Genomic DNA, 25,291 nt, shown 5'->3' with positions numbered 1-25,291 from the left:
CAAAAGGTATATCTTATAATTTTTTCTACTGTGCTTCTGGTTTCCTGATGTTTATCAGGCAACTGATAAGCAAGACATGTTTCACAGCAGAATTCTTGAATTGAGCCACAATTTATTCTTACTCAGTTTACCTGGGAAATGAGTATAACACTCGTTCCTTGACACTGGGTAAGGATAGAAGACAAAAGGCAACAGTAATTCAGTAAACGTCATTTTGCCAAATGCTTTTGGATTTCTTTCTGACTTTGTCAAATTCCATACTGTCTTCCTGACAGTGATGCTAAATATTGGGCAGGAGGGTCTTTTTGCGTGCACGCATGTGTGTGTATGTGTGTAATTGTTTTCCTTTGAACTTCCTTGACAGGCCACAGAGCTGTGTATATTGGCGTTCATGTCCCGTTTGGAAAGCAAGGTCGTCGACGGCATAGACATCGTGGGCATAGACATCACAGAAGAAAAAAAGAAAAAGAAACTGATAGAGAAGATGGCAGAGAATCTCCATCATATGGTAAGAAATTTGTCTGGAGTTCTTTGTGTCTCTTGAAAATAAGCTTATAATAGTTACTTTGTGCTCAAGCGCTTATGCTGTTTCTTTTATTCTTACTGTAATTTTGTTTCTATCTTCAATCAGGCAAACATTTTGTTGTTTTATATAGTCATGAAGTGTTGGGCTTCAGGTGTGTAAATGAATGTTCAGCAGCCTGCATTGAATTGGACTGAATTTATAATACTGTTTTAGCATAAAAATATTGGCTATCTGCATTAAACTCAATTTCTCATTTTGTGATCTTGTATTTTCTGACACTCAATACTTTAAAAAATATGGGTAGAGCTACAAAGCAGCATTTTCATGGTACCTTGATCCATGATCTTAAAATACTTACTTGAGTTTTCCAGTTGTCTGATAGTAAGGAATTGTACTGCCTCCTGAGATTTACTTTTTACGGATTTCTTTGAATATATTGGATTTGGGACAGAAACAATCTACTGTAGATCTTTGTAGATAATAATTATTGTTTTCAAGAGCTTTTTTCAGAAATGGTTTATTGGATGATGACAACATTGCAAAAGCAGAATTTAGTTCTGAGTTTATTAGTAATTCAGATCTTTCATCTAAATCTAAAAAATACTCTTGAAGATAATTTTGTGCTGCATGCTTCTTGCTGGGACTGGAAAATGTAACTGTTACATTTTATTTCTTCTATAACAGAAGTATAAGTTATTTCAGTTGTTGAGTTTCTCCTTTTCTTCAAGACACGCCATCCCAACGAGTGCAATTTATCCTGGGTACTGAAGATGATGATGAACACATTCCTCATGATCTCTTCACTGAAATGGATGAACTTTGCTTCAGGGATGGAGAAGAGTATGAGTGGAAAGAAACTGCAAGGTAAGCTAAAGGTAGATTGTTTCAAGGTGTATCTTCTAGTGATTTTATTTGAAAGAACTGCAAACTAGATCTGTGTTGGAATTTTCTTGAACTGTAGGAGTTTTTCAGTTCAGGCTCAGAAGGCTGAAACTTCTACTATCGTTGTCAAATTCTGGAGAAATTAATATGGCTTCTTAAAAGACCCTGAATTTCACTGCTGCAAGTTGTAGCTTTGTGAAAGCTACAATATTCCTTTATTAATACACGTGCTTAACCATGTAGTGCAGAATTTACTGTCTCAGAAAAATTTACTCTATTATCATTGATAATAAATAGTGTCTTTTTTTACTCAAATCTAAGTAATATTGGGTATTTACATATGTTGTTCTTAGGAAGGTCTTTCAGTTTTTTGTTTGTTCTGAAAGATTGTGTGTTTGTTCTTTGTAGGAGGCCACAGTTAATTTTTTTTCCTTCTACATGTGTTGTAATATGCGCTCTTCCAGATGCAGTGCTTCCGATTGCATTGACCTTATTGCATTCTGACTTTTGCAGAAGTTCAGCTTCTGCTATACCTGTGAATTAGAATAAAAGCCAATTAATAGTTAAACCCTAATGTTACTTAACTCTTGAATGTCTGATTTGGCATCCTAGAATCAACATTATATGCAGTGCATTTCAGACAGTTTTTTAATCCTAAAATACAGATGAAACTAAGACATGCAAATAAAGTGACATAGCACAGTCCTACACTGTTCTTATGAATGAGAATAGATAGGTATTGTTTAAACCTGATGAAACAAAGTGGACTAGAACTAAAAGAGCTCAGCCTGGTCAAAGAGCTAGATAAGTGTTCTAACTGTTAATCTGCTCAGCTTTCTGAGAAAGGAAAGTCAGCATGTACTGATGTATCTCCCTCTTCAGGATTGCTTAGAGCCACAGAGAGGAGGGCTTGCCAAGTTGTCTGTTTTCCGGGACAAAAATAAATATTTGTATATGTATTCATTTCAGGTGGCTAAAATTTGAAGAGGATGTTGAAGATGGTGGTGATCGGTGGAGTAAGCCTTATGTAGCAACTCTGTCTCTGCACAGTCTCTTTGAACTGCGAAGCTGTATTCTTAACGGGACAGTCATGTTGGACATGAGAGCAAACACGCTAGATGAGATAGCAGGTTGCAGCAAAACTTTTTTTGAAATACTTTATTTCTAAATTTTAAATACTACTTGAAATGTGCTTTTAAAATATTCTTGAAAATAAGGTATTGAAGAAATAGTTATGTACGTCTGCAGTTTTCTTCATCTGGTTATAAAGAGCTGGTTGCTCACTTAAAAGGAGCTCTGCTGGTTGAGTAGCACCTCCTTTATTTGCATGTTTTTAGGATGAGGTCTAGAATCTACATTTGTTCTGATTCCTGAATGTGTTCTGTCTTCACTTCTACAGATGAAGTATAAATATCTTCCAGAGCATTTTAGGACTTATTTGTGCTCTTTAGTACTATAATTATTAATCATAACTTGGCTGATGTTAACTTGATGCCATTACTGCATTTGAGTGTTGCACATCTATTATTTTTTTCAACTTTGTAAGAGGTGAGCAGAAGTAAATTATGCATTTAACCTACTGCACGTTGAATGGCCTCACTAATTACGTGGTCATTTTGGGTACTGTAGAATCATTTCAGAAAGCTTTTTTTAAAATCAGAGTTGTGCTTGTTTAGCCTGAATGCCTTTGAGCTAGTTTCACCTAATTTTCATGGTATCTCTTGCTACAGGTGCCACACAGTGGAATGCCTGCTCAGCAATCATGCTAGGCTTAGGGCCGCCCAATGTGTTTGAGAAGGATGGGGTGTTTTGGCATAAAAAAGTTGGCATAGCTTGAATTTTTTTTTTCTTTTAAGTCTTCAAATTTTTCTTAGGAAATTGGCATTCCTTTCCTATTTTCCTGACTTGCTAAGGAAAAGTGTACGTGGTTTGTAAATGCAGTCGATCATTTGATTGAGTTTTATTACATTAATTACAGAAGTAATCTAAGTTTATAAGAAACATAGTTACTGCTTAATTTTGTGTAAACAGTGCTTTGAATTTTTAATAGCAAATATTTTAGGGTCTGTAACATATGAAGAAATTGCATAAATTTGTTTGAAGTTAATTTTTGGTGCCATTATGAAAGTATACTCTGCCAAGAATTATTATCCTACACAAGGCTATAAATGTATTATCTTGGTTCCCTGAATAGGTGTTCAGTTTTCCCTTAAGCAGACCAGGAGTTTCTTTTCAGAAGCCGTAGCATAAGACTGTGTGTTACCAGTGATTCCCAAAGGAGGTTGTACTGTTCTGGCAAGGACTTTATGGCATATAATTTTGCTTGTAAAGCATTTTGAGCCATAACTTTTTTCACTGTGAAAAGTGCTATGCGATTACAGCTTATCATTGTAGTTCATTGATGTGCTAGTTAAGAATAGAAAAATACGCTGAAAAGTTATGTGTCACATAGGTAATGTTGGTTTGTGCAGGTGTGTGTGTTTCTGAGTAAAAATAACTACATAATCACAGCAGACTTTCATCTGTGTGAGCATACTGATGAGATGCACCTTTGAAACTTGATTCTAGCTTTCATTTTACGTTTCCTTTTTTTAAAGTGTGTGCATCACAAGCCTTAGGAGCTCGAGTCATCTGAAAGTAACAGAAGTTATGGAATTCATCCCATTATCTTACAACTATCCTTCTAGTGTAGTTGTATACTTTCAAAATAAGGAACACTAGGTTAAGGCTTTAAGATATCTGTTGTGTATTCACTCTTAGTTGAATACACAGGTGTTTCTTTTTTGAAAGGAAGTTGCAATTGAAACAAACCATAAAACATTAAGTAACTTATTTCTTAAAATGATACTACTAGTATTTTATGATCTACATTCTCTGTTTTACTTATTTACTTGTTTAATGACATCTATGAAAATTTCCTGTGGATTCTTGAAGATGGCATTGATGTTGAAAAGGCACTTCTATTTATCATATAATTCATTTTTTTTCATATGGTTTGTTGCAACTACAGTGTTTGGGTGTGTGGAAGGATAGCTACGTATATAAACATTTCATTTTTCTGTTTTTGCTCTTCTGTAGATATGGTCTTGGACAACATGATTGCTTCTGGCCAACTGGATGAATCCATAAGGGAGAATGTGAGAGTGGCACTTCTAAAAAGGCACCATCACCAGAATGAGAAAAAATTCAGCAATCGGATTCCTTTGGTTCGGTCTTTCGCAGATATAGGCAAGAAACATTCTGACCCTCACTTGCTTGAACGAAATGGTGAGATAAGTTGTAGTGTCCAGTTTGTTCTAACCTGTTACAAAATGTTTTCACTGGGAGATGAAGGAAAATTCAGCTGATAATTGCAGATAAGTGTTTTCTTCTTGATAAGCAATGAGCTAATAGTAACAGTGTATGCCATGCATAGCTATGGATGGTGTTTCCGTATATTTTTGAATTCACTCAAATGCTTAATTCCTGCCTGTATATGTAGCATGCATTATTATTTTGAAGTGTAGAAGTAGATGCCCTAATGCTTTTTAGGGTACGCTTGAAAAAATATGTAATGTTTGAGGAATTTCATCATTGTGGCATAGTTTCATATGCTTGTCAGGTAGCTACTGCTTGCCTATTTAGTTTATGCAAGAGAATTTGCTTTGTGATCATGTTGTGAGTTCAGTGATGCTGCCAATTACTGACTTTTAATTCAGTGTTATTTTTACATGGTGAGAGAGCTCACTATTCTAATGGTGAAGAAATTACTTTTATCTAGGACACAGTTCTTGCCATGTTTTCTGTAGAACATTCTGCCTGGGCGAGAAAAAAAAGTGCATGAGAAATATATGCAATATTTTTAGAGACTTTAAATGCAGAGCAGTTTACTTCTGTTTTTATGGCTTGTTTCCCTCTGTTTTTTTTTTTTTTTTTGTTGTTTGTTTTTTTTGTTTGTTCTTATGCTTTGCATTAACTAAGCCATGTGAAATTTCAAGCTAAATTTATTAGTATAGTGAAAGCTTAATACTGATTTCATGAGTCACTCCTTGCAACAAAGTTCCTTTCCAATCTTTGGAAATGTCTCATGCCCTGCTTGTTTAAGTGGTTGTTGGGTTGAATCCAGGTTCAGTGTGTTTGTGCAGTGTTCTCTAGTCCGAACTTACTGATGCATGTTCTTAGCTAGTGAGTAAACGATGCATACTTTTCACTGATGATAGTTTCAGAATCAGTTTTTCCTAGAAAAGAAATGTGACTGATTAAAAGTACAATTTCTTCCATATAACTTCTGACTTGTTCTTTTTTGTTTAGCGAATGTGCAAGTTTCAAATATGAACTTGGTTTTACCCATTCTTTAACAGCTGTATCCCCAGGGTTGATTTTTTTCATACGCTTGTTAACTTTTCCTTTATTTTCATAAAGTCACCCTTTACTAAACTGGTAAAACAAACACACATGTATAATAATTTTTAGGCACCTTGTACACATGTGTGTTTAGTTTTAAGACATCTGATGTTCATAACTCAGACATCCTTATTAGTCCAGTGCAGCTGTTATTCGTAGTGATTAATGCAGATAAAATCAAACAATTTGCTTTGGCACTCCTGACTTCACTGTATTGCTATTATAATTGCTCAACTCTAAGACATCAGTTCTTATTTTAAATCATTTGTATCTGTAGGACCCACTTTTCCATACTGCAGGGGAATGTGTGTGATGTTTACCTAGGTATACTTTCTGTGCCTCTGTCTTGCAAGTTGTTCTGAAGTTGTCAAGTGTATTGGTCTCTGTAATAGTGCTTAGTATAAATGTGAGACTAAATGTCTAGTTTGGTATTTTGGTTTTGCTTGATGGCATATTATGTGAAAGTAGCATGGCTTTGATTTCATGGATTGTAGGAGAAGTAATTGTTTCTCTTTTCAAGGTGACTTTCATCCCAGGTGTTTTTCTCTCCTTTTTTTTTGTTGTTGTTGTGAATAGAACTAAGCTTTCTAATGGAAATATGAAGATACAGTCTCTGTTCCTGCTTTAGAAAGAACTAGAGTCCATGACAAACTGAAACCTTGAAGGACCTATGACAAAAATATTCTCTTTAACATGAAAGTAGTGGGGATGAATCCAGTGGAGACTGGATGGGAGAAGAAAAGTCACAGTGAATTTTGGAGAGATGTGTTTGATTTTAGGCAGATTGGGGGTATTTGGTAAGTTGCAGTAAAAAAGGTGGAGATGGAATCATGTAAATTCCTCTTTATGGCCTGTTTAAGACTTTGTATTGAGAATACACCTGGCTAGAAAACTTACAATTAAACAAGAACTCTATAGGAAGACAGTAGCATGTAATATGATTTGATAGTTCAATCATGTTGTTTTTAAAAATATTTTCATTAAAAATATTAATTATATATAATGAATGGAATTAATTGTGAACTCTTGTAATGTATTAACTGCTAAAGATTTTTATGGTAGTTTTTCTTGATGGCATTAAAGGTAGCTGCTGTGTGATTTGGATTAGGAAACGTTGAGAGTTTGAAGAGATACCATTTTTTAGTTTTGTTCTTATATTAAAAAAAATTCTTGCCAATTTTAAAACAATATCTTCTCCCACATATCTTTGGTGTTCTTATTAGTACTTTCGAGTAACTTCTGACTTCTCTAATGTCTAAAATCAGATCTGCTCTTACCTTGTCTCACTTGCATGAGTATGACACTTTTGGCCCATAAAACTTGCAATTTACTATGTAAATTGTTAATCCATATTTGTTTCCCTGATTTAGTATGTCCCTGATGTAAACCTCATGGTGTTTCATTTGTTTTATCTCAGGGGAAGGCCTTTCAGCCTCCCGCCACTCTTTGCGAAGAGGTCTCTCTGCCTCAAATATTTCCCTGAGAGGAGAAAACCGTTTGTCAGTTCTTCTCAATTACCTTCTTCCCTCTTCAAGAGCTGGAACCCCGGCAACCTCAAGGTGTACAACCCCTGTAACTACCCCTCAAAATACACCACCCTCCAGTCCTACCTGCAGCCACCCACCAAGCACAAGTGCTCAGCCAAGTCCACTTCAGGGCAAGGATATTCCTTCAGTAATTATCCATCCACCTGAGGAGGACTTAGAAGTGCAGGAAAGCCAGGAAGAGAAGACAGAGGAGAATTTTGGCAAAACACCAGGCAACTATCGAAATTTAAACTATCCACGTGTGATGCTTTCTGCATCAGGATCACTGCATTGTGATGTTTTTGGCACATAACTTGGGCACAAGGGATTGTGATAATGGTTACTTCTGCCTGCATGTTTTATTTCTTCTCACTTGTGACTGCCTTCTTGTTCAGCACTTCTAACTTCTTAGCTTTTTAATAAAAGCTGGCAAAAAAATTATTTATTTAACCTTTAACCTTCATTGGCATAGTTGAAAAGGAATAAGATTTTAAAACATAATATGTAAGCAAAATGTCAAAAATGTTGACTTTTTCTATCATGGACTGACAGTCCATGCCAGGTTTTGTTTTTATTGTATTTTTGTCAGTGGATGAATTGATGTTTTACACAAGTGATTGATATTCAGAGCTAGCTACAGCTGAAGTCTTAGTGAAGTGTTAGTTAGGACTATAAAAACAATTAGGAAGGAATCAGTAGTCAATCTTATCTATAGATTATCTATATCTATCTATATCTAGTCAATCTTATCTATAGATTAGTTTTATTATGAAGTTGTTGAACAGACTTATTTTTACTTTTGCACTTCTAAAAAACAGGACAATTATAAAGCAGTTTGATGGAACGAGCAGATTCAGTGCATCTATACCTGCTTCCAGGAAGCTTTCCATTAGTGAAGTGTTTCAACATCAGACATTATTTTGTTGTTTGATATGCAACAGTAAGGTAAGGTAGTTCAGAACATTCATAGGTCAGATTTCAGTAATTTATTAGCTGGCTTGCTTACTGGATAAATCTTGTTCTTTAAAGGGACGATCTTGCTTTTTAGCCTTCAAGCTCCTGCTGCATTTATTTTTTCTTTCAGAACTTCTTTCCTGCCATAATCTAGCTTTTAGGTTTTTCTGCTTTGTATCTATGTGTATTCAAAAAAAAAAACAAGAGCAGCTGATTCCACCCACGTCTTTCATCAGAGAAGTTTTTCTTGCTTTCCTTCCTTTCTTATTCAGTAATTAGATTGAAAGATTACTGGACCTTAGTTCCCCCTGAACTGCTGCTGTGCACTGTATTTGATTGTATTTGAAAAATACAATTTGTTTTGTCGTTTGCATGTATTTAGTGTAAGTAGCCTTTATTGATTGATTTATGTTTTACCCTTCCAACTCTACCTGTTCATCTCCTTACTAGGATTAGTTTCAAGGTAAAACAGAGCACACTGCTACATAGAGCAGTAAAAATAAGCTAACACAAAAGGCTGTGGTTATCTGTCTTTTCACATTTTGCAGCCAAGCTGCTTGAATGAAAAGAGTAGATTATTTTACAGACTATGACCTTGAGTTGATTAGAGACCTCCAACCTTACTACAATTCAGAAAAGTGAACTAAAACCCCTCTCTGCCTCCATGAAGGAAAATAAAGAGAATTCATGTGAAGACCAACCTCTCTTATGAATGACCTTTCTAAGATACTTTACTTCTGGTTTATAATTAACAGCTGTAATTACTTTTCAGTTCTTTTATTTTCTGCTCGTCTGACAGGAGTGCCAGACCCAAGATCTCAAGAATCCAACAGAAGGCAAACAAATGATTGAATACTGGTGCTATTTCTATCTCTAGTAAAGCTTTCCACCAGACTCTCCCAAGTCACATTCGGATTACTTTTGTCTCTCAAGGAGTTGTTTCTCATAATTGGAAAAATCTGAAAGGAGTGTTTTCCCAGTTAGTCCATAAGTAAATGTCTTTTCAGGGAAAGATGGACACCAATAATGATGGAATACAATTTTGTTTTCAGTTGGTTTTCTCCCCACCCCCAGTTTTTAATTTGACATTGTCTGACCACAGAAAGACGTCTTCCTTTCAGATGCTTTTGAAGACATTCTCAGACTGTGATTGCAGGCCTGTAACTGAACTAATCTCTGTCTTGTGAGACAGACTCAGAAGGGAACTCTGAAGCAAAAGTCATCTTTATTGTCAGAAAAGCCCACTTGTCTGAGTTCCATTTCATTTAGGGATCATGATCTGTAATTCAGAATATTGCGGCTTGCATACTTTTTCCACATCTTGATGATTGAGTTTGCCTTCTCAGTGAAGTGTTTTAATTTGCTAATAGATGGCTTTATTCTTTTCAGCATTCTTCTGTCCTTGTGCTATTCAGTTTTCGTTTTCTCTTCCTCTTTTGTAAATTGCTGGAAGGATTCTGAAACTGATGTGATTTATTGTAAAAGGCAGGAAGGTGGACACACTCTCAAACTACCACTTGCTTTTTATCAAGCAGTCATTAGTTTATATAAAATGAAGCAGGAGAAAGATACACTTTAAAATTCCTTTGTCATCTCTCAAGAACAGCTTTATTTTTTTCAAACTTTGAAATGGTTGCATTATGGATTTTGTAGGATGAGCTAGGAGGGCAAATGTCTCAGAGCTAAAGATGTTCACTTAAAAGTTTAACAATGTTAGTGAATTGTAATCCCCATGAGTAACAGCTAAGGAGCTTGTTACATGAGATCTCTTAATTCACTACTAATTGTGTTATAAAGCTATATAAAATAATGTTCTGAACAACTTTCGTAGAAGTCTACTAACTGAAAATATGTCAGAAGGCTTTTCCATATTGGATTTCTAGGAGTATGTCTTTTTTTTTTTTTTTTTTCCCATCTACTGCATTTTAATTTAAAAAGAAAAAGACCTAATATTTCTTCAAGAAGAAATGTGATGTAATTTTGTCTTCAAAACTTTTCTATTTAATAACTGTTGTCTGTATGGACATAATTATGTTGGAATAGTCATGCTTAGGTGTTGAGCTCAGAGTGGAAGGGTAGAAAGTGATTGTTATCGGTTGAACTAACTAAGTATAGGATTTATAATGTTAACTCATTACTTGTGCATGGTTAGATTTCACAAAGGAAATTACAGCTTATTAACCTCATTTGCTTTTTTGCTTCAGGACAAACTGGCCACACCACTTAAGCTCATATAAGCTATAGAAGCTTAAGGCTTGGACCTGCATGATTTTGATTGATGATGGCACTTTGAAAGAGTTTTTTGGAAATAAATTTGGGGAACTAATAAAATGAATTCAGTTGTGATTTGAAATGCTAAATAATAACAAGTTGCTAAATAGTAAGCATGGAGGGAAGCAACTGTGCATTTCCAGCAGTAGTTGGAGTAGAACAGTAGCCAGAAGGTACCCTGTGGGGACTTTGGTTTTATTTTGACTGGAGTGATGATTGATCTAAATACAAACTGTCTGCTGTAGGCTTTAGGCTTTGTTTAGTTGTTGCTTTGGAAGCATGTTAAAGCAAGCTTAACACCACATCCAAAAGGTCTAGTTTAGACAGTTAATGCAAAATGCCCTTCAAATGCACATTAAACTGAACAAAGGAACACTCTCTAATAAAAATAAAAAAACAAGATTTAGGTTTAGTTATGCATCCTTAGACCAGTTTAAGTGCTACTTATATAGGGCAAAGTGAAAGTCAGTATATTAGAACACTTGGATCACTTTATTTTTTGCACCTTTCACTGAACATGCAATTCAGTGTTAGCAAGCCATGCAAAATTGTTGTGTCTTGATGTAGAAATCAGAGGGATGTTGTACATTTAACTTGAGTATCTTCACTGTACATGACTCTTCAACTAATATGCTGAAGAGACAATTTGTACAGTAATCATCTGATTGGTTTAATACCAAGAGCTTTGTTGTGCTGATTAAAGTCATGGTTTGTATGTAGTATGCTATTTGCTTGTACGGGTTTACTTTACAACCAGGGTATTGCTTCTTGTAGCCTGAGGCTTGCCAGTCTTTTTACAATTGAAATACTTGCTACACAGCAAGGTTATAGTTAACAGGTGTTTGTTTGGTATTCAAGGTCTTCTAAATAGAGTGAAGATGCTGTCTAACAACTACTGGGGTGGTTACAGTTAAAATGTCAACATTTGTTAGATTTTTCTACAATCAGAATCTTTCTTACTTTCTCATGGCGGCTCTACAAATGGCCATCATATTACCTAAGGCAATATTTACTTTTTGTTTATTTTAATCATATTGTTATTTTGAGAGCACAGTGAATTGTTAATGTTGCATTTATGATACTAATGTAGAGCACTCTGAATAACTTGCACATTTGCTTTAAGTGAGCTGCCACATTTAGTTTTAATGTGTTGCATCCTTGGTTCGCTTTCAGTGCCATTTTGAACTTATCTCCTTTATTTGAACTTAGGGCTGTTAGCATCTCCTCAGTCAGCACCTGGAAATTTGGACAATGGGAAGAGTGGAGATGTTAAAGGTACTGGGACAGGTGGAAGCAGGGAGAACAGCACTGTTGATTTTAGTAAGGTAAGTCATATTAAATGCCTTTGTTTTTAGCATAAGAGCTATGTAGCAAAAATTGCATTAGCTCTTACTGCTTAGTCTTAGTCTTAGTTGCATACAAGTTGTGTGTAGTATCAGAATGTGGCATATGTTGTATATGTCAAATGTTCTGTAACTCAATGGGACTGAACTTTTAGTTTGGTGGTTGGTGAACTTTTTGATATTTTGGTAACTTAGTAAGTGTAGCCTCCTATACTATCTCGTGTAGAAGGTGACTTTTTCAAATCTGCTATAAAGGTGTATAAAAACAGTTTTATAAATAATGTGGAAGTGCGTTCTCCTAGGTGCTTTTATTTGGGGGCAAGCATGTTGCTTTTAGAGGGGATTCATTCTTTGTTTGAGTTTGCTATACAAAAGTTACTGTTCATCTTAATCACTAGGAGTTTATAATATCACATGCTGAATCAAATCTTTTGTACTACTTTAAATTCGTTCCATGCCTCTTTGATAATTAAAATTTGCTGGGTAAGTTGTGTTATGGGCATTACTGTAAAAGTTAGTCTGTAGTGTCATCTGCATTGTGTAACATTAAGAAAATTGGTTTTCCACGTTAAATAATTATGCTTAACAAAAGGAACTTGCACCATAGTTCTCATCTGATGATAGCAGGTGCCATTTATTCCTGCTTCTCTGTCACAGTTTTTGTGTTTTTGCTTGGCCTGTCCTTCTGTACACCTGCCTTGTCTCCTGTTGGGCAGGAGTCAGTCTCCTGGCACTGTAGTTGTGGCACACTTGGTGTGGGACTCAAGAGGCCATCTGTAAGTTCTCTAGATAGCAATGTAATTGGTGCTTGTGCATGTATGTGTGTGGACGGAGTTCATGTGCTTTTCTGAAATTATGTGCAGAAGTAAAGCTTAGATCTCTCAACTGTCATTCTTCATGGATGAGATGTAAATATACAAATACTTTTTCAAAATTACAACTTCCTAATATATTTGAAATACACAACTGCGAAATAACTAACTGCATTCCAGAAACCATGAGTAATTACATGAACTCTCCTTAGCTAATTATGCTTAAATTAAGTATGTCCTATCACAGTATGTCTGTCTTGATAATCTTAGAAAGATGATTATGCAGTCTGGAGTCTTTTAGAATATAGTAGGAAGTAGTAATCGTACCTTACACAAAATAATTTATTGTTAGTGATTGGCAGGCTGATATTTTATGCATATGTCTGTCTTTTCTGTATTTTGGAGTATTTACTTTGCTTTTGTATTTTTCTTTGTAGCTTTTATGTCTAGTAAATAATTGATAAGCAAAAATTTTATGTTATTGAGTTTATGTTAACAAATGCACTTGTTTCATTTTCACATGACTAGGTTGATATGAACTTCATGAGGAAAATTCCTTCAGGAGCAGAAGCATCAAATGTGTTAGTGGGAGAAGTAGATTTTTTAGAAAGACCAATTATTGCTTTTGTGAGGCTCTCTCCTGCTGTGCTTCTCTCAGGCCTCACAGAGGTTCCGGTACCTACACGGTAAATAAATGCCTGGAAAGTCTGGCTTTACTTTTTATATAAGTTAACTTGTAGTATAAGTTAATAATATTTCAAATCTCGAGTAGAATCCATACAAAATCACGGATTATCAGCTTTGAAAATCTAGACTTATGTTTAACATTGTAACAGGTTGTTTGATCATAGCTCAGCCCTAGAGATAACTTCATTTTCCATACACATTGATGCACTGTTGCATACTATGATGTTTGTCAAAAGTCTGTAAATATGTGGATTTTATTTACTTATTTAAAAAATTGCCAAAGTGTGTGTTTGTCTTCATTGTCTTCAGCATATATACTACAGCAGCGGGGAAAAATAATCTTGGCAGTGTTTTCTTCAACATGTCGGAATTTCTAGATGGTAGTTACCAAAAGAGCTCACAGTGTTTCTTGGGAAACTCAAACTAATTATACTAATGGAGCTAAAATTTTCCTGTCTTAAATTTTTCAGAATTCTACAGACTGGCATATATGGAATAGCATATTTTATTCTGAAGATACAATCTCAATTTTGGTTATCGTAGTCAAGAAAAATAACACTGAGCTTTTAGTGCCTTGAAATGAAAGTGCTACTTCTTTGACATGCAAAAATTGTTTTCCCTCCTAAAATGTCAGTTTCACCTTTTTAAGTAAAAGTAGTCCAAAATGTAGAATCCCTTCCCTTCTGCTGACGCAGGATATGACTATAAGTATGTCTGATGTGTTGCTTAGAAATACATGTGTAATACAATGGGTTGCTTGTTGAAATACATCTGTGTACTGTCAGAAATTGAGAGGGGTTTGACTCCCATTTAGGGGCGGTCATTGCAAAACTGAGAGCAGGTCCTAAAGCTCTGAGGCCCTGACTGTGGGCTCTTGGCCAGTGAGAATGGCAGAAGAAATACTCATTGCATTGCAGCCTGTGGATTTTTACTCTTTTTTTTTTTTTTTTTTTTTTTTTTTAATTAAATAAAATATGTATATATATGTGTGTATATATTAAAAAAAAAAAAAAAGTGTTATGTTTTCATATATATATATATATATATATTCAGCTTCTTACAATAAATATGTATATTCAATCTCTTACAACAAATGTATACTTATTTATTATATATTTATTTATTTGTTGTAAGAAGTTGAAAAATTATATCTAATTAAGATTTCGAAGTAATTTTTTCCAGTGTTGACTTTGAAGTCTTTTCTTAGTTTTGTGGCGGTGTGTAAGATCTGAAATGGTAATGAAGACCAGCAGATTTTCTTGAAACATTAGTTTTAAAGAAGCCTCTAAATACATTCACATGAGTAATCCCAAATCTTGTTGGCTGATTTCTTCTTCACAGGTTTTTGTTTTTATTGCTGGGACCAGCAGGAAAAGCTCCACAGTATCATGAAATTGGAAGATCAATAGCAACACTTATGACAGATGATGTGGGTGATGTATTTTAAACATCTGTAGTTAAAGACTCAAATGCTGCATTTACTGACTTGTTAATAAATGTTTTAGGGAGTGGCATGCTAAAGAAAGGAAATCATGCTGGCTAAATGAAGAATAGTAAGAACTTTTCTTGTGTTAGTGAATTAAATGGTAGTAAAATGTTTTTCCTGCTTTTCTTGTGGAATTGCATAATGTATTTCAGAAAAGCTATCTTAGGTTTCATTAACGTATTTTCATATTAGGGAATAAAGCTATTAAATAGAGCTGCATCTGATAAGAGTGCTGTTATCAAAAGTGACACCAAACTACATGAGTGTTTAAGACGAAATTTAGGAGTGCATTCATTTGAGTCATAACAGGTATTTTCTATCAAAGTAGGATTGAATAATTAGTGTGGGAATTTTAATGGGAATTTGTAGCAATATTCTTAGAGTCCTGATGGACAGTTTTGAAGTGCACAGTGACTCAACTATGGTCATTTTACTGAGCAAAATTGGGATGTTTTAATTCTCATCTTGTATTGAGCGCCATCTACTGAATTGAGAAATACTAAAGCTAAATATCCTAATAATTCTTCACTCTTATAAGTTTGGAAATGTAAATGAGACTGGTCATTTTACAATGGGCAACTGAGCTGTGATACAGTGTTCGTTCAGCACGCTTTAATTGCAGATTCTAATTTTTAGGTGGCCTGATTTTCAGGAATATTGTAGATCACTGAAAAAATAGTGGCTAAAAAAGACGTATAAAACCTAAACAGGCTTTAATTTGTCTAATTTATTGTTGGAAATATTAATGGCTAGGTCTTTGGAGATTAGTAGTTCAGGCTTCAGTATGTGTAGATGCAATTTAGGATCATCTTCTGCAAATGGTTTTTAATAGCAAAACTAGCGTGTTTTTTGTTTTTTTTCCTGTGTGTAAAACATAGAGTTTGTGTTGTAGTGGCCTGTGAAACAGTATAGCTTAGGTGGGTTATTTATTTTTTTATTTTTGAACAGTAAGAAGATTGACTACCTGTGCCTCTTCAGAGGTTTTTAAGGTTGGATTGAGCAGGAGGGGGGACAAACAAAATTTCTCAAGAAAAAAATTGTTTCTGTTTTAAGCTTGTTTACAGCTTTCTATTGTTAGTTTTTCTTGTTTGTTTTGTCCTCATTTACCACAGTATAGCATTGCAGTGACAGTAGGGCAAAATTTTAGGGCAATATGACACTAATTTGATTTACTGGATATTGAAGATTATAATTTTAATAAATTTTAGAAGTTTTTGTTTTTGAAGATGAAACAGCCTTATTTTATGATCCATAAATGTTTGCATATGCATTGTCTTTAATGTAAAAGTACGCAAGTCTTACTGCTGAGGACCTTTTAGAAATTCCCGTGCTTTTTAAAAAATAATCAAGTGTTCCTTATAATCTTTTCCTCATTCAAAAATTTAAAGAAATAAAAAATGATTGTTGGGTGCTTTCTCTGTAGGTTTTCCATGATGTTGCCTATAAAGCTAAAGACAGAAATGATTTATTGTCAGGAATTGATGAATTTTTAGACCAAGTGACAGTACTACCTCCAGGAGAATGGGATCCATCTATACGAATTGAACCACCAAAAAGTGTTCCTTCTCAGGTAAATAAATGGAAAAAATCTAGCAGGAAGCCTCCATGTGTTTCCAAAATGCAAGTTAATTGTTCACTGAGTGTTAATGTCAGTAAAGTATCAAGAAGGCTGTCAGCAATTTGTAAGAAAAAGTAGATCATTTGTTCATTTATGAAAAAAGTATTGGATCAGTTTCCTGCTCTGTTTTTAAGAAAATTGTATTTAATCTATTTCCTTTTGAAATAGTGAAATGAGATTCTGAGGTGAAAGAAGAGTTGTAACATTGTACCTGTGTTCATACTATAAATTTTATTATTAACCTAACAGTGATCAGTAAGAATATTGTAATTGTTATAAAAACTTTGAGTGTTCACCCTGGTTTGAGAATAAATCTTAATGTATATCAGCTAACAAATAATGTTTACTGAATGTTTATGGTATAGATAAATGTAGGTCAAGAGCCACAAGGCTTAGAATTAAGAGCAGTGGAGAGGTGTTGCCATAGGGAGCCTTGGCTTCTTATTGTCTACAACTTTCTTATTGTCTACAACTCTGCAGGGATCAAAAGTAGGGCAGAAGACTGATGCTCTTAATCAGAAGGCTGATGCTGGTGTTCAACTGCAATCTGAGGAGTCAGTGAAATGAAGCAGCAGTACAGTTTATTTCATGAGTAGTGCAAGCCTACCATGTATTTCCAAACAAACAAACAAACAAAAAAAAAAAACCAAAACAAAAGATACAAAGGGTTATGTTTTTTGTTTTTTGGTTTTTGTTTTAATTGTTTTTTGGGAATGTAAGATTGGCTAAGAAACATACGAGGAGCTTGCTGAACAGAAGAATGACTTCTCATTTATACTTCACTAAATACTGTATTTGTTATAAACTGAGGTCAGTTTCTGATACTAGCTGGAGGCTACTGCTCTGGAAATGACTGAGGGAAAAACAGCAACTTTGATTTCTAGGCCACATTGTTGAGCCTTTACTGTGTTCTGAAAAGGCGGACTTTGTTTCATCATATCTCAGGGGAGGTAATTGTTGTAGAAAGGGAAGTTTTACACCATTGTGCAAGCCACTAATAAGATCTTTTTGGGAGCCTTGTACATCTCTGTTCATCTGTATTTAATAAATAATGGGTTTGGCAAATGAAAAAGTGATGATCAGCAGGGGATATGGAAAAGGTTTGGAAGATGTGGAGTTTCTCAACACTCAAATTGTTTTTAGTTCAAAAGCAATCTTTTCAAAATGTGTTTGTGTTGGGTTTTGTTGTTATAGGAGAAAAGGAAGATACCTAAGTTTCCAAATGGATCTACCCCTACAGGAGAGACTCTCAAAGAAGAAGGTCATCATGCTGGACCTGAACTTGAAAGAACTGGAAGGTGTGTTCTCTTCCCTAAATACTAGCTACCACAAAAAAATAGATGTGATAAATCTTCACAGACTTTAATGATGAGATTTGAACAGAAAAAAATACAGTATGCATCCATTTTCCTTTTCAAGTGTTGGGTTCTTGCCTGTAAATGGAAATCTGCTTGAAGCATTTTCAAGCCTGTGGCAATGTTTCTCAACACGTTTGTGAAGGATTTTGTATAAGATGCTGCCTAATTTAACTGAATTTTAAGTATTGATTTTTAATTTAAAATTATCAAGAGCATGCAATTATTATAATTATAGTAGGAATGTACAGTTTTCAATATTGGGCTAGCTACTAAAAATTTCCATTAATGCAAACCTGTTTTATTGAACATGTATGAAGCCAAACAACAAAGAATACAATGTGGTGGAAAAAAAAACCAAAACAGTTTTGGTTAGGTTTCTTTTAAATCTGAAATAAAATGGAAGGAATTTTTGAGTTGAGTTGTACTATTGTTCTCTATTAGTTCTGCAATACTTCCCAAAAAACTCTAAAACACTGGAAATGTATCTGGATAAGATTTCGCCTCATGTCATACAAGTCATTATACTAACTGAAAAGATCTGGAAAAGATGTAACAAGTTTTTATCTTCAAAATGATAAACGTCCAAGTGATTTGCACCTTTCTCATACTTTTGCAAGAGGAACCATTTTGGCTTCATTATACTAATTTCTTTCCTTTTTAACACAGTATATGGAGCTGAATGATTTCTACCCACTGTTATCTCTATTTAAAACTATTATGTGTTACAAAAGTCTTTAAAAAAAATAGAATTCCTACAACAATAAATAGTTTTTTTTTTTTTTTGCAGATACAATTTTTACTTAATATTATATTCTTGAAATAAAAAAAAAAAAAGCAAAATGCATTTTGATTTCTTGGTAATAACTTTCTCAGTTCAACTGATGAATATATATTTGTTTATATATTTTTATATATTTTTATTTTATATTATTTTTTATTATTAGTAGTATTATATTATATATATTTGTATATATTTGTACCATTTAGAAATATCTCCATAACCCAAATTTTTCGCTGTTAAATAAATTCAGGTTTATTATCTTTACGGACTTAACCATACCCATGTACAGAATTTGGATCAAAAACAGAGCTACAGCTACCAATTGGAATATTGATATGGAAACATAATTATCAATGTGGTGGTCTTGGTTGAGGTTTAGCATATAACTCTTGTTTCTTGTTCTGAGTATCATAAATCAGGTTTACCTTTAAACATTACTTAGGTAAATGTATTTGTACAGGTATCTTTTCAGTATCTAGCCCATTATATGCATATCTAGCCAGCTTTTATAAATGTGGATGATGTGTTTGATTATATTTTGGAAAAATACTGAATTGGAATAGATAAGATTATCGTGTATATTTAAACTGTGTTATGATTTAATCTGGATAATGAAATAGCTAATTTGTGCTGGCAGTAAGCACTGGCAGTTTTGTGTAGCCCTTAGTTTTGAACTAGCTAGAATCCTTTAGTGTACAGTTTGACGAGTTTCATCTCACCTATTTAGGCTTTTTGGTGGTTTGATACTTGACATCCAAAGGAAAGCACCTTTTTTCTTGAGTGACTTCAAGGATGCATTAAGCCTGCAGTGCCTGGCCTCGATTCTTTTCCTATACTGTGCCTGTATGTCTCCTGTAATCACTTTTGGAGGGCTCCTGGGAGAAGCTACACAAGGCAGAATAGTGAGTACAAAAAAAATGGTAGTGGCCAGGCTTTTAGACCTTCAGAGGCAAGTCACTGTGTGCATTTGTCTCGTTTATTTATATTTGTATTTGAAGAATTTACCCACAGCACTTGATTAGCCTGCCCCAAAGCAGATCTTCCCCAAAAGGTAATTGCTGTGGAAAATGTGGGGAACCCATGTGAACAGGAGAAGATGCACAGTGGAGGTAAAAATAAAATTATAAAATTAAATCTAAAAATGTTTATCCTGCCTTATTGGAGAGTATCTTCATGAATTGAGAAAGGGCATTGCCTTCTTTTTGGCTACTTGAATAAAATGAATGAATAGCAGTAAAGGTGCACCATCCCACTAGGCCTACTTTAGGCAAAGTCGGAGGCTCAAGGTGGATAGTCAAGAATATGTACTGGCCTTGAGTAGTAGGCCTATGAGGATGATAATGCCTACAGGGTTACGGGTAGCAGTCAATTCTGTATATTTAAACAATGGACAGGATATGTGTTTACTTTCACTAGTGGTGTGTTATCAATAAAAATAAAAAAAAGAGATAAGTTTTAAGAGCCGAAAATACTCTTCTCTGAAAGTAACATGGATATTATCCATAAACTTCTGGTACTGCTACATTGGCAGTGTGTAACACCAACACTTTTTTAACCAAAATGTTCAGTTGCACTTTAGGTTTTGGAGTGAGGAAGGAGTACTCCTATCAGCAACGTTAATAACTTATAGTTTGTGTTAAATGACGTGTGAGTAAACTAGTCTGAAGTGTATTTTATGTTTCTAAATCTATTGCAAAGAAATAAGGCTCTGTCCTTTTGGGTAAAGGAAAGGGTAAATTCAGAATTGTCCCTTTACAAACTTAAAATTCTGGTAAAGTTTACAATACTATAAAATTCTTTGTGATACTTAGACCAAATTTTAAACATGTACTCAATTAAAATTTAGTTAACCTTAATCAATTTCAAGTAATGTAGCTGACTTGAGTATTTGTTTATTGATGTATTTCTTCAAGCTGATAGTGCACGGAAAAAATGTGATTTACTTTTGCATTTGTTATTTCTGCCACTGTAAATGTAGGGATGGGTTTTCTTGTGATTATCTATATGTTGATGTAATATATGAATGTACCCCATATAATTGTGAAAATATTCTCCTTTTAAAGCTTGATTCTTAAATACCTTCTTTCTTTTAGCTATCTGGAATTGTTTGCGGGTTTGTTCCTGCCTTCAGATTCTTGGTGTGCATCATTGAATATAAAACTTAGTTACTGCACACACATGTTCAAGCACTGTAGCTGACACTGTAAGGTACACAGTTTGTGTTTGAAACTTTTCCTCACATTCCCAGAGGTCATCACCTCCACAGTATTCCTGTCCCTGCCACCTTGATTGACAGCCCCCAGGTTAATGCATTGACTATGCCAAAAGCAGTAGTTGAAAGGCAATAGCTAAATAAGAGATTGTATTTATATATATATATATATATGTATATATATGTATATATATTTCTACATAATGAAAAAAGGATGCATGCTTTTTTATTTTTAATAGCCCCAGTTCAGCAAACACCTTTGACCTGTTTTAGATGTTTTTCTGAACGGGGCTCAAGTTTGCATAATTTTTATTTTCTTAAGCTCATGTTGTTACAAAGTAGCAAATGCATGAAAATTCCACAGCAAACCCCATAATTTGTGATGTATTAATTTTCATAGTTCTAAGTGGTATATTTAGATATTTTACAACAACATCATTTTAGGTTCTAGAAAGCCCAGTCTTTCTCTTGAGGTACATTATAACATTTCCTTCTAAAAATAACATAAATCAAGAACTAAAATACATACCTTTCTTTGATTAAAAGAAATGCATTACCAGGTGGGACATTGATTTACAGCTCATCTATTTATGGTGTCATGTATACAAAAATGAGTATTGTTCAGTAATTTCCCCTGCACCACCTTGTCGATTCTTTTTGTTTTGTTTTGTTGTTTCGTTTTGCAATGCTTGGCTGACTGATGCAAGCTTGATGCATCACACTGTGCCATGTTTTAGTACAGGTGTGTTGTAATATGTTTATATATTTAGATATATATATATATTTTTTTTTTACAGGAAGAGAGAACTTTTTCCGTATGCTATGTATTGAGTAATTTTGTTTTTCAATTGGTAGTAATTGTTGGTATGTTTTTCTTCCTTAGTTAGCAGGACTAATAACTTGTTCTCATGGTTTTGGATGGCTTCATAATTCTCAAGAGCAAAGCTTTCCAAACCTTTTATCCTTGGTATTGTTACCGCAAAACAGTGCTAACAGTGTCTCAAACATTAATATTAATTGTAATATTTTTACATCTTGTCTTGTTTCTATGTAAACGCATCTTAAAAATGTATTTATGCAGATGTGATGCTACGTGCTAACCTGAAAGGCAGCATAGTCAAAGCGGTTTCTTTTCCCCTGAACAGAGTGCAATAGAATCCCTCTTTGGAGCCTCGTTAACTGGGATTGCCTATTCTCTCTTTGCTGGGCAACCTCTTACTATTTTGGGGAGTACCGGACCAGTTCTAGTATTTGAAAAAATATTATTTAAATTTTGCAGGTAAGTAGTGACATACCCAGATGAACGGTGTAACCTAAGAGACTGTAAGATACCTGTAACTGAGAACATATATTTTGAAAGTAGATGACCATGAAGATATCAAGGCAGCAGCAAGAAACTGCGCTGTGCATGTGGTTTGGCAAAGCTCTGAAGCACTTAGCTGGTGGGAAAGCCAGTGGTGAACTGGGTGGGACTTAGCACTTACTTTTCTTCTTTTATGTGGGGATGCTGGCTTTGATTCTGCAGGGGTGGACAGGGATTGATCTTCCCTTGGTGAAGAACTATCCAAATTATTCTGGGCAGAACATCCTCATGGTGCTTCCTGGGAAAGGCAGTAGCACCCTCAGTCCTAGAGATGCTTTCTGGTGTTGTTCTGTACCAGAGGAAGATAAAAGTTTCCACTTTCTTCAAAACTAGAGTCAGGGATGAGTAAAGTTGTGAACACCTGCAGAGCTTGTCCTCAGTATCCATTTTCAAATAGAATATGATAATAAATGATTTTAGACTCAGTTAATTATTTTGATTTCTTTTATACAGGGATTATGGGCTTTCCTACCTCTCCCTACGAACTAGCATTGGTCTGTGGACTGCATTTTTATGCATAGTGCTTGTAGCAACAGATGCCAGCAGCCTTGTCTGTTACATCACTCGATTCACTGAGGAAGCTTTTGCAGCACTTATATGCATCATATTTATTTATGAGGCATTGGAAAAGCTTTTTCATTTGGGAGAAGTGTATGCCTTCAATATGCACAATAATTTGGATAGACTGACTTTATATTCGTAAGTATCAAGTTCATATCTGTTAGTGCAGTACGTAAGGAAAATGTGTATTGTGTAGTGGCAGATCATTTATGAAACTGCAGTGTGTGCCTCTTAGTGGTAGGGCAGGAGGAATGCTGGGGGTGGCAGGAGCATGAGAAATCTCTGAAAAATTCTATTCAGGGTGCTGTGGAATTGAAATTTCTGTTAGCTATGTGTGGTTTAAAGGGATGAGGGGTGGTGACAATGCCGGATTTATCTGCAGTTTGATTAAAGGTCAGCTTACGTTCCATTAGCTAGATGGGAGTTTTGCCTTTGCACTTCAGGAAATTGTGGTGGCTTCCCTCACCTGGGTGGGGATTATTTACGGGCAGCAGAGGCATGGAGCTGTGCTAAAATGAGGAGTTAACATATTTAAGCACTGTTGCTTTCTATTGCAATTATGAGGGATATTTGACTTTTTTAGAATTTCTTTTTCTATTTTTCTCCACTCTCTAATAAAAGAAAAAAAAAATATATAACCACTTCTAAAAAATATCCTGCCTTAGTAGAGTTACTGTTTCTTTTCATCTTAATAATGAGCAGTAAAACTATCAATTCATGTAAGGAGTGCAGTAAGCAAGCTATTTAGATGTACCTTTTCTCATATTTGATTGATGTGAAAGTTGTGCGTCTTATCTACTTTTCAATGTATAGCTGTTCTGTTTCTGAATTAGGGTAGTTCACTTAAACCGTCAAATCAGCATTAAGTGTCTGTCATACCATGTTCAGTGTTTTTGTATTTTTTGATGATCTGCTGCTTTCCTTTGCAATTCAGTGTACATTTTTCAAGCTTAGGATATGCTTTCATGACATGCATTAAATTGAATCGAGAGCTTACTACACTTGACAGGAGAGACTGCTACCTATTAATGGTGAAAAATCTGCACAGTTCACATAGTTAAAACCAAATTGGTCAAAGCTGTTCTTTGATTCATCGTCAGTGCATAGTTAACTGTCAGATAATGGTGTATTTTGGACCCAAGTTGTTACAAGGTGATATTTGAATTTTTGTCTTATTTCACATACTGCTTCACTGCTTCATTTATTTCATTCATGCGATGAATGAAATAAAATAAAAAATCCAAATGATAACACTTTCACAGTATGTGAATAAAGTATGCTCACTTTGTTTTCAGGTGTTAGTCTGTTTTAACAACTCATCTTCTAGTTTTTAATCAATATCTTATTTCTTCTAATTCTTTAAAAGATATATATCAACTTTTTTGTCCCATCTGTAAAATCTCTTGTGTGGACTTCTTTGTGACTCTCAGCATCTCTTCACCACCTCCCCACTTGCAATCATAGTTCATTTTATGGTAGGAGGAGCCTTGTACTTTGCTTCTTTCATACGATATTGGGATAAACCCTGGTTATGAGTGTATTTCTAGTTTATGTTCAGCACTGAATCTGCACCCTGCAGTGGGGCATAGGAAGTGTGGTGTACAGAATCCTCCATCCTCAGTGCTGCTCTCAAGGGGCCCGAGGTCTTTCTGGTCAAGGCCCATTTTTTTCTTTTATTTTCTTTTTTTTTTTTTTTTCCCCTACCTCACCTTGAAAACTTTCCATATGATGCTATATGATAAGGGATATCCTTCCGGCCATTCCCTCACAGCTCTGCTGTGAATGGCCTTGGCTCTGTACAGCACTGCTTAGCAGCAACTATACGCGTTAGTGTGTCATCAGCATTGTTTTTCTCCTTGAACCAAAACATAGCGTCATACCAGACACTCCAAATGAAAGAACTCTGTCCCAGCTGAAAAGAGACTGCACTTATAAGCATATCATTTGGTTTGTTTTTTTTCTTTCCTTCCTTGCCCTCAGATGTGTATGTTCTGAGCCTCAGAACCCCAGCAATGAAACCTTGAAGGCTTGGGGGAAGATGAATAGATCTGTGGAAACTATTGCATGGAGTAACCTTACAGTAACTGTGAGTATCTAAAAGGCAGATATCTGTATCTGTCTCTTTGTTTTTATACATAACACACAAACAAAAAACTAAATCTCACAACACTTAATACTTGATTAATATTTCTTATCTGATTACTTTTTCATAGCATTGTTTTATTTAAAACTGTGTTTGCAATTCTTTTATTGCACCCGTAATGCTAAGCAGTCATTGTACTGTTTGGATAATTGATTTTGTGACAGTAAATACTAGTATCCTGAATGGTTGCTTGAGATAGCCGCGTGAATACTGGTGGCAGAGCAGTCTTCTTCCTGAAGTGCAGATGAATATGATGAGCATAAACAGGAGATAACTTCCTTTTATTTCCTGTAAAGGATGGATAAATATTTTTAAGAAAATGCAAAGTTAGAAATTGAAGTTAGAATGTACAGCAGGTACACATCTTTAGATCATGTTAGACATA

At 34.8% G+C, this 25,291-nt stretch overlaps 1 protein-coding gene across 7 annotated transcripts in view; it reads left to right on the top strand.

Moving 5' to 3' along the window:
* The window catches only part of SLC4A7 (solute carrier family 4 member 7), an 83,740-nt gene that overhangs the window by 43,948 nt on the left and 14,501 nt on the right, over positions 1–25,291 (top strand). For 4 of the 7 annotated variants that reach the window (XM_052692222.1, XM_052692221.1, XM_052692218.1 and 1 more), the window contains exons 3-16: positions 365–508; positions 1,255–1,390; positions 2,378–2,538; positions 4,487–4,675; positions 7,209–7,550; positions 11,752–11,867; positions 13,226–13,383; positions 14,726–14,813; positions 16,294–16,440; positions 17,683–17,786; positions 19,355–19,529; positions 21,985–22,118; positions 22,656–22,901; positions 24,744–24,849. In XM_052692222.1, coding sequence (XP_052548182.1) covers positions 365–508; positions 1,255–1,390; positions 2,378–2,538; positions 4,487–4,675; positions 7,209–7,550; positions 11,752–11,867; positions 13,226–13,383; positions 14,726–14,813; positions 16,294–16,440; positions 17,683–17,786; positions 19,355–19,529; positions 21,985–22,118; positions 22,656–22,901; positions 24,744–24,849 — 2,246 coding nt within the window. The other 3 variants (XM_052692220.1, XM_052692223.1, XM_052692224.1) reach the window with 3 other exon arrangements.

This window comes from Tympanuchus pallidicinctus, unplaced genomic scaffold (assembly GCF_026119805.1).
Source record: "Tympanuchus pallidicinctus isolate F22 unplaced genomic scaffold, pur_lepc_1.0 scaffold3, whole genome shotgun sequence".
Classification (NCBI taxonomy): Eukaryota; Metazoa; Chordata; class Aves; order Galliformes; family Phasianidae; genus Tympanuchus; species Tympanuchus pallidicinctus.
The sequence above is the reverse complement of the archived record's forward strand: the minus strand, read 5'-3'. Positions and strand labels throughout refer to the sequence as shown.